The sequence below is a fragment of the Peromyscus californicus genome, unplaced genomic scaffold (genome assembly GCF_007827085.1).
Source record: "Peromyscus californicus insignis strain IS unplaced genomic scaffold, ASM782708v3 Scaffold_1__1_contigs__length_55948999, whole genome shotgun sequence".
Classification (NCBI taxonomy): domain Eukaryota; kingdom Metazoa; phylum Chordata; class Mammalia; order Rodentia; family Cricetidae; genus Peromyscus; species Peromyscus californicus.
This window is the reverse complement of record NW_026294492.1, coordinates 50,644,817-50,654,431: the sequence shown is the minus strand read 5'-3', so window position 1 is coordinate 50,654,431 and position 9,615 is coordinate 50,644,817. Positions and strand designations below refer to the sequence as shown.

Sequence of the window (9,615 nt, the reverse complement as noted above, 5' to 3'; positions counted from 1 at the left end):
GTTTTGCCAGCTTGAGGCCAACACACCCAACAGGCCCCAATCCTAGAGGCCATGCTAGACACACACCTTGCAGTCACGTGGAGTTTTGTTGTTTTTTACTTTATTAAACAAGGTCTCACTCTGTAGCCCAGGCTGCCACGGACATCACTGTGCAGCTCAGGCTAGCCTCAGATCTCCCAGGCATCTTCCCTGCTTCACTGTTTGGAGGACAGGCATTCCTCCAGGCTGGGTATGTCCAGTCCCCTCAGGACAGAGCCGGTGGAGGACTACTGCGCCCCAAGATAGCCCACTGGTCCCTGGAGCTTGGATCAGTGTTCCAATGCTCTCCTCTTCTGCAGTTTCTCTTCCAGCTCAGCCGTGATATCCCCCAGCCCTGGTGGGTGGGGATCCAGACTTCAGCTAGAACACTCTGGACTGTGCCGCACCCAGGACCTGCCCACCATGCATCCAGGCCCCCGAAGTCTCCTTACTTGTCACGAGGGAGGGAGCCTGTGGTGAGCTGCCACCCGGCTTCCTGGCCCATACACTGGTGATGGCTTTGAGATCTGCAGAAGGACGCAGATGAGATCTAAGGCCACCTGCCACCGAGAGGGGAAATGGGGAGGTCGGAGCCCTACCGGGTTTGGGCACAACTGGTGGCTTTGGGGGTTTTGCTGGGAGCTTCGCCGGCTTCTTGGGCTTCGAGGGGACTGGCTGACTAGAGGGAGACACTGCATGGACAGGAGAGAGATGTCACAGGGTGTCACCAACCACCTCCCGACTCCAGTGTCTGCAGCCCGACTTACCATCATGATTCATGTACTCAGCTGCTAGGGAGTCTTCAATGGGGGTCACATAGTTCTCATCCTGGTCCGGTAGCTGAGGCAGGGGAGGTAGTGGAGGCAGCCTGTCCTCCTGGCTGGACACAGGCACAGGCACAGGTGGGAGTGGCTTTGGGACATTAGTATGGGGGGCAGGGCCTGATGAGAAACAGTCACTGTTAGGGCCTCTGTGGTATAAACCTCTTAGGGTGTGCCTGCAGAGAGACATAAGTGTCCCTCTGTGCCCATCTGTCAATCACAATGTGTCTGAATGTTGGGATGCATGTGGGATTGTGGCTTCAGACAGGTACACAGATACGTGTGTGTGTGTGTGTGTGTGTGTGTGTACACAGAGGTGTGTATGAGCCTCAGATATGCACACACTCAGTTGAGAGCACTGTGTGTGTGAGTGTGTATATAGAGGTGTGTATGAGCCTCAGATATGCACACACTCAGTTGAGAGCACTGTGTGTGTGTGAGTGTGTATACAGAGGTGTGTATGAGCCTTAGATGTGCACACACTCAGTTGAGAGCACTGTGTGTGTGTGAGTGTGTATACAGAGGTGTGTATGAGCCTCAGATGTGCACACACTCAGTTGAGAGCACTGTGTGTGTGTGTGTGTGTGTGTGTGTGTACAGAGGTGTATGAGCCTCAGATGTGCACACACTCAGTTGAGAGCACTGAGTGTGTGTGTGTGGCTCAGGACTGGGCTCAAGAATGCATGCTGCATTCCCCTCAGTCCTCTACAAGACATGTTGCCTCTCCCTCACTTGATAAAGGAGACCTAGCATCCCCTCCCTGCCCAGCTCCCGCCCCAGGTCTCTCTGAGGTGGCTAGTCCTCTTCTTTACCCATCTCTATTAATAAAATCCTTTGGAGCTGGGCCCTTAGTTCCAGCACTCAGGAGGCAGAGGCAGGTGGATCTCTGTGAGTTTCAGGACAGCCTGGTCTACATAGTTCCAGGATAGCCAGAGTCTCAAAAAAAAAATGATGATGATGATGATGATGATGATGATAAAATAAAAATCAAATACAATCCTTGGGATCCTAGTGTAGTGGTGGGTGCCTGTCACCTGAGCCCTTGGCTATAAGAGAGCCTATCAAGAAAGCATAGCAGGGGTGACACACTTTGACACTTGTACCTGGAGGCAGAGGCAGAGGCAGATGGATCTCTTTTTCAATGTTAGTCCTGTCTATAGAATGAGACCCTGTCTCGACAAACAGAGCCACTGGGCAGTGGTGGCACCTGCCTTTATTCCCAGCACTGGTTAAGAAGAGGCAGGTGGATCTCTGAGTTCAAAACCAGCCTGTTCTACGGAATGAGTTCCAGGAAACCCAGGAGAAACCAAGTCTCAAAAAACAAAACAAACAAAAAGAGTCTTTGAACCACAGCAGTCATGGGAAAGGGGAATCACCTGAGCCCCGGGAGGAAGACACAGCCCATACACTCTCGCCATTCTCCCGATCTGAGTCCACGAAACCTGGAACAGAGAGGGCGGGCAGCCTGGAGGCAGTGAGAAGGCCCGGAGATAGGCCCCCACAGCGTGTCCCCGTCCAGACCTTGGCTGCCCCACATCGCACACACCTAGAACCTTCTCATAGTCCTCCTCCATCAGGAAGGGGACCAGCGCCCTCTTGGTTTGCGTCACGAAATAGTTGACCACAGCTTCCAGTGAGGGGCAGGAAAACTGGGGTGAGAGACGGTGGTCAGGCAGGGAAGCGGGGGAAGGAGCCCAGGACCCCCCAAAACTCACCGGGTCTTCCACGTCGATCACATACTTAGGACCCTTCCGCTTCACCTTGTAGTGCTTGACCACTGGCGCCCTGCAGAGGAGTAGGCAACTGAGTAGCTGGGATGCCACACTCCCCAACCCAGGAGAGCCAGCGCCTAGGAGACCCACGCCAGGAACCCGCCTCTAGTCGTTTTCCCGCCGCTAAGCCTGTCCAGTTACGACCACACTCCAGGGGACCCCGTCCCTAGGCATGAATGACCGCGCCCCCGAGATCCTCCCCAAGTCTCACTCTTCTCCAGAGGGTGTCCCAGCCCCGGCCTGACTACTTTCCCAGCAGCCTCTGGCTACCAAGCCCCCAGCTATGGCCCACGCCCCCATCTGACTCTGCCCACCCTGGGCTCAGAGCCCCACGTGCGCACCCGTTGAGTATCTGTCGAGTAGTGACAGATACACTATCTTTGCCGTCCCCTCCAGGCCGCAACAGCAGATTCCCGCACTCGGGGTAGCGCTCCAGGAGCAGCTGCGCCTCCAGCCGGCTCACCTGCAGGAAGCACCTGAGCACACGCGAGAGATGCTGAGAGTCCTGCAGGCCCACCTGGACCTGGCCTCAGGCGCCTCACACATGCTGCACCCACCCAGGCCCCACCCCAAGACACAGACCCCGCCCTCCCAGAGACCCAGCCTCCTCACCTGGATCCTGGCCCTGCCCCAGAAAGACCCCACCCCTTGACACAGACTCCCACCCCACCGCACACTCAGAGACCTCATCCCACCCTAGACCCAGGCCCCGCCCCCAGAAAAGGGCCCGCCCCTCGACACAGACCCAGCCCGTTCATAGACCCAACCTCCTCTCCTAGACCTAGGCCTCACCTCTTCTAAGCTGAGGCCGGGTCCTGGACGCAAGCCCCGCACTCTATAAATACAGGTTTCCCCCAGTAGACAAAAGACCCCGCCCAAAAGCACAGGCTCCGCCTCCTCTCCTAGACCCAGGCCCCTCCCCTTCTAAACTGAAGCAGTGCACTAGACACAAGCCCTGCCCCTCTCTTGAATTAGGCCCCTCGTAGACCAAAGCTCCGCCCCCAGGACACAGGCCCCACCCAGACCCCGCCTCCTCCCCTGGAACTTGTTTCTTGTGCACCCCATCGGCGCTCAGGACTCACCAGGGCACCTCGGCGGCCCGCCGTGCCTCCTCTTTGGCCAGAACCTCGGCCATCATGTATAGGTGCCCCGGCAGCAGGGTCAGGTTAGATGGCACACGGAGCTGAAGGATGATCCAGGCCAAGAACGCGTGTGTGGGGACAGAAAAGGTAAAGTGAGGCAGGCCAGCATGTGGAGCTAGGGAGGAGTCCATCTGGGCCCAGCGCTACCAGACACCCCACAGCATACAAATACAGACACCCAGAGACAGACCCCAAAGCGGACTCAGAAGGTGCTAGAACCTCGCTCCAAGTGCTGGGCAACTCTCAGGTTCAACCAGGAGCCAAAAAGAAAAATGTGGATTTCAACTCTGTGTGGTGATGCACACCTGTTGCCCCAGCATTCAGGAGGGAGGCAGAGGCGGGAAGATAGGAGTTCAAGGTCATCCTCGGCTACATAGAAAGTTTCAGGCCAACCTGGGCTACAGGAGATCCTGTTTCAAAAATAGAACAAGGGGCTGGAGACCTGGCCCAGCAGTTCAGAGGACTGGAGCTCCATTACCAACACCCACCACTTGGCAGCTTGCAAACCCCTGTAACTCCTGCTCCAGGAGATCTGACACCCTCTTCTGGCCTCGGAGGGCACTGCACGCATGCACGCACACACACACACACACACACACACACACACACACACACACACACACACACACAAATAAAGTATCTAAAAATAAAACAATAAAAAAATGAAACTAGCCGGGCAGTAGTGGTGTACACCTTTAATTCCAGTATTTGGGAGGCAGAGGTAGGTGGATCTCTGAGTTCGAGGCCAGCCTGGTCTACAGAGCGAGATCCAGGACAGCCAGGGCTACACAAAGAAACACTGTCTGGAGAAACCAAACAACCAAACAACAACAACATCAAAACACCCAAATAGAAAAGTAGAGTCACTTTACCTCCACCACAGTCAAGATAAATCCTTTCCACATCTCGCAAGACTCCAGGCTTTCAACCTAGGGAGGGGGAAAAAGAGTTTATGTTAAGGAGGATGGATGTGTTCATCAGAAAAGTGGGGTAAGGGCCCATTCTGCCCCAGGGCATTTGCACAAGTTGTGACCTATGCTGACCAGCCCTTTTAAAGGCATCTCGAACCACGAGGGGTCCAGGGACTTGTAGAGTCTGAGGAGTTCAGAGTAAGACTCCATGTGACTCTATATTTTTATTATGAATATTGGACTCAATGGAGAAGTCTCTCCTTTCTCCTGACATACCTTGAATTTGACCTCCTGGTCCCGGAGAACCAGGCTGAAGTGATAGCTGGTGTCCCTTGAGCTTCCCCACCAAGTCTCATCTTTGAGCTTTGAAAACAGCCTCAGGTCCAGCTTCTCCAGGACCTGGCCCAGAGGAACAGGAGTGTGTGAGCAGCAGGCCTACAGCTCTCTCAGGTCCCCAGGATGATGGGGCCACCTCCTTGGTGACATAACCCCAGACCTCCACCCACCTAGGTATCCATCCATGAGACCCTGAGCCTACATTCCCATCCTCACCTGAACGTCCCGATTGCTGTTGTAGAAGCAGATGGCTAGACCCTGGAGGCCTGCCCAGAACTTCCTGTAATCCTAGGGGCCAGAGAAGAAAGGAGAAAGGAGCCAGGTGGCAAAGTTGTGTGTGCCCCATAACCCACTCCTGCTGCAGGTCTTCTGAACTGGCTGATCCTTGAGGCTGCATGCCCTTCCCCTCACTATAAAGCTACCTGTTTTCAGTAAAGGTTATGTTTCATTCAGTTAGCTAGCTAGCTAGTTTGTTGACACAGTATCATGTAGCCCAGGATGACCTTGAATTCCTGGTCCTCCTGTCTCTACACCCCGAGTGCTGGGTGAGGAGCATGCACCACCATTACCAGTTTCTGTCTTACTGGGCATGGAACCCAGGGCTCCGTCATGCTGAGTGAGCAGGGAATTCACTGAGCTGTAGCCTCTGAAAGTACAGTTCACTGAGGTCCTCCCTGTCCATTGTCCAGCCTGGGCACCTCCTGTCATCCAGGAGACTATGGTCTGCTGTACAGCTAGTGTCATTTGTCTAGCATGGGAGTGAGCCTGGGCTCCATCAACAACAATTAATAAAGGAGAAAACAAAGGGACTCACATGGGATAGAGACACAAGGCACCCCACAATATGAAAAGATGGGTGGTATGGAAGTAAGCTAACCCAACTGGATTAATGGTTTTCCATGTACACACACATCTATCTACTCACATATCCACCTACCCACCCATCTACCCATCCACCCATCTACCCACCCACCCATCTACCCACCCACCCACCCACTCATCCATCCATCCATCCATCCACCCACCCACCCACCCATCCATCCATCCATCCATTTATCCATCCATCTACCCACCTATCCATCTGTCCATCCATTCATCTATCCATCCACCCACTCATCCACCCACCTCCCCATTCACCCACCCACCCACCCACCCATCCATCCATCCATCCACTCACCCATCCATCCATCCATCCATTCACCCATCCAGCCACCCATCTACCTATTCATCTGTCCATCCATTCATCCATCCATCCACCCACCCATCTATCCACTCACCCACCTACCCATCCATTCACCCATCCAGCCACCCATCCACCTATCCATCTGTCCATCCTTTGAGTGCATGATGTAAAGGGCTTGCTTGTTGGGGGATACACGTGGGGAACCAAGAGACAAAGTCAGAACAGTAAGCGGGAAAAATGGAGGGGTGCACTCAGCAGAAAATGCATATGGGCTGGGCACGGTATCAGAGCACACCTGTCATCCCAACACTTAAAAAGCTGAGGTAGGAGGATTGCTTCAAGTTTCAAGCCCTTCTGGGTCATAGTTCTGAAAACCTATCTCAAAACAACCCTCTCAGTTGTTCTGAGTTGACAGTTTACCCTGTAGTCAGCTGTCAGCAGTTCCACATGCCACCTGCCATGACCTTGGCCTAGAACCTCAAGTTCATGGGGTTATTTCTGAGCTAGGAGGGGGAGGAGGCCCAGGAATCAAAGGACACCTTATTTCCTGGAGGAAGTCTCTAGTCTTGTTTATATGCAGAGAATGGAGAGGGAGACTAAGTTAGAAAGATTGAAACAGCAGCTGGACAGATCAAGAGACTGACAGCTAGGCAGGCAGGCAGGCAAGAAGGCAGACAGACAGATGGACAGGCAGGCAGGCAGACAGACATCAAATCAGAGGACAGAATATGGAAAGAGACACAGAGACAGACAGCTAGCCAAGACCTTCCACAGCCAGCAGCACGTGCCTTGTTCCACCGGGCACCCTCCCACCACCACCCACCCCTGCCAGGCCCTTGGTCTGTGTGGAGACCTGGCCCAGAGAGGTTGTGTGGATTCCTGGGGCAGCTCAGCAATGCTGGCTCCCGCCCTTCATACCTGGTCGCAGGGTCCCTTTTTCTCCAGGAAGCTCTCATAGTAGTGCGAAGGTGGCACGCCTTTGGGCTTGGGGCCCCGGGGTGGGCTCAGGGCCGAGGCCATGTCCAGCCCAGGTCCCGGGTCCTTCCAGTAGGAGCCCCAGCCTGGCCAGGAAGCGGATAAACAGGTTCCTGGGGAGTTTCCTCAACTCAAGTCAGCTGTCACCTCCCTCCCTGGCAGTGCTGGGCGGAGGCTGGATCCTGGGGAAATCCCGGCAGCTCTGGGCTCCTGTCCTAAGCAAAGACAGGGACCTGTGTTTGGGAAGGTGCCTGGGAGAGAGTCACAGGAAAAAATCACAGAAGCATACTGCAGGTGCATAATAGTGAGATCTGGAATGCTTGTTAAGTCACTGGGTGTAGCAACAATTTTTCCTGGATCATCAAAGATGGTTTGCAGGCATCTGCAAGACAAATCCTTAGCCAGGGATGGCGGGGGGGGGGGGGGTGTCAATCAGGGAGGGGGCTTTCTCAGTGCTGTTCTGTTTGAGCACACTCATATCGATTTAGTTTTTTTTTTTTTTTTTTTTTAAAGATTTATTTATTTATGTATAGTGTTCTGTCTGAACATATGCCTGCAGGCCAGAAGAGGGCACCAGATCTCACTACAGATGGCTGTGAGCCACCATGTGGTTGCTGGGAATTGAACTCAGGACCTCTGGAAGAGCAGCCAGTGCTCTTAACCCCTGAGCCATCTCTCCAGCCCCTCGATTTAGTTTTTGTTACATTCATTGTGTGTATGTGTGTGGAGGTCAGAGCATAGCTTGCAGGAGTGGATTTTCTCCTTCCACCATGTGGGTCCTGGGGATCAAATGCAGGTGGTCAGGCTTGGTGGCAAGCTCCCTTCCCCACTGAGACACATTGCCAATGCAAACACTGAAATCATTCCCAGCCTGGGTGATCACCCTTCACTAGACTTACATCTAAGCACTTAGTTACTTGATTTTAGTTTTCTTTCTTTTGCTTCATTGAGACACAGTCATGTAGCCCAGGCTGGCCTCCAGCTAAGTAACTGAAGATGACCTTGAACTTCTGAGCCTCCTGAGTGCATGACTAGTGTGCACCACCATTCTGAGTTTTTCTGGGTTGTTTTTGTTTTTGTTTTTGTTTTTAGGTTTTCGAGACAGGGTTTCTCTGTGTAGCTTTGCACCTTTGGTAGCCCAGGTTGGCCTTGAACTCACAGAGACCCGCCTGCCTCTGCCTCCCGAGTGCTGGGATTAAAGGCGTGCACCACCACCACCCGCAGTTTTTCTGGTTTTATTTGTTTGTTTTTTGTCTAGATACACAGCCCAAGCTGACTTTTTAAAAAATATGTATTTATTTATTCATGTATTTTATGTATATGAGTGCTCTGTCTTCATGTACACCAGAAGAAGGAATCTGATCCCATTGCAGATGGTTGTGAGCCACAGTGTGGTTGCTGGGAATTGAACTCGGGACCTCTGTAAGAGCAAACAATGCTCTTAACCGCTGAGCCATCTCTTCAGCCCCCCAAGCTGACTTAACTCCAGATCTTTCTGCCTCAGCCTCCCAAGTGCCGGAATGACAGATGTGGGCCACCAGGCCTGACACTGGCTGCTATTTTGAATAATTGTAACAAATCACATCATTTCTCTCCTTTTGATCTCTCCCCACTTTCTTCCTGTTGCTGCAGATGCAACAGAGGGCCTTTGCACGTGCTAAGTAAGCACTCTACCACTGAGTCACACCCAGCCCTTCCCTGTGAGATTCTAGGCGGGGCTCCACCCCTGACCACGCCCCCAACTCCTCCCACTGAGGGATTCTAGGCCTGGACTTCTGAGAGTCCAGAGAGGACCTAGGGGCATGATTTGTGTCGTTAGTGTACCTAACACCAGGCTAGTACAAGGCTCTAAAGTCAATTCCAGTGCAATCAATCAGTATATAGCTATAAATTCAGCCAGGCGTGGTGGAACACTCGGGTCTTCCCAGAAGTGGGGAGGTAGAGGCCAGTTTAAGGGCAGCCTTAGTTACATAGTAACTTGAGTCCAATACTCCTGTCTTTAGCTTATTCTGTTTTCAAAAAAGGCAGAAAAAACAGATTATGAACTCATTTTCCGCAGTCCTGGGCTAGGGCACTTGGACTTTACACAGGTAATAAAGCGCAGTGATGGGGACCCAGATAGTTACTGTGTGCGGCACAACCTTCCTTTATCTGTTCAACTAAACGATGTTATCTTTAGGGCACTTTCTCTACATCGCCAAGATACAGTGGTTGCTTCAAACTGTCAAAGGCCACAGGAGAGTTGGGTGTGGGGATGCAAACCTATGATTTCTGCACGAGGGAAGCTGAGGCAGGAGGATTACTGCAAGTGTGAGGTCAACCTGGCCTTCATACTGAGTTTCAGGCCAGCTTTGAGTTCCTATCTCAAAACTTGAAAGAACGAAGGAAGGAAAAGAAAAATTAACAGGGAGCCATGGACTGTTGTGGAGAAGGGTGGAATGTGGTAGTAGTTACAGT

The 9,615-nt window shown here is 52.8% G+C and overlaps 1 protein-coding gene across 6 annotated transcripts; it reads right to left on the bottom strand.

Moving 5' to 3' along the window:
* Window positions 1–17: 17 nt before the first annotated feature.
* Window positions 18–7,346, bottom strand: Stap2 (signal transducing adaptor family member 2). 6 transcript variants are annotated; one of them, XM_052746911.1, is made up of 13 exons: window positions 7,102–7,336; window positions 5,217–5,288; window positions 4,941–5,063; window positions 4,626–4,682; window positions 3,694–3,794; window positions 2,953–3,087; window positions 2,555–2,624; window positions 2,386–2,488; window positions 2,216–2,281; window positions 786–959; window positions 618–710; window positions 471–545; window positions 18–373 (listed from the first exon to the last, which is right to left on the bottom strand). In XM_052746911.1, exons 1-13 carry the CDS (start codon window positions 7,201–7,203, stop codon window positions 309–311), a joined length of 1,236 nt encoding a protein of 411 aa, XP_052602871.1. In that variant the 5' UTR covers window positions 7,204–7,336; the 3' UTR covers window positions 18–308. The 6 variants fall into 6 exon arrangements, with proteins under 6 accessions (XP_052602871.1, XP_052602873.1, XP_052602870.1 ...); XM_052746913.1 differs by lacking the exon at window positions 618–710 and having other exon boundaries at window positions 7,102–7,343; XM_052746910.1 differs by having other exon boundaries at window positions 2,386–2,624; window positions 7,102–7,338.
* Window positions 7,347–9,615: the final 2,269 nt, after the last annotated feature.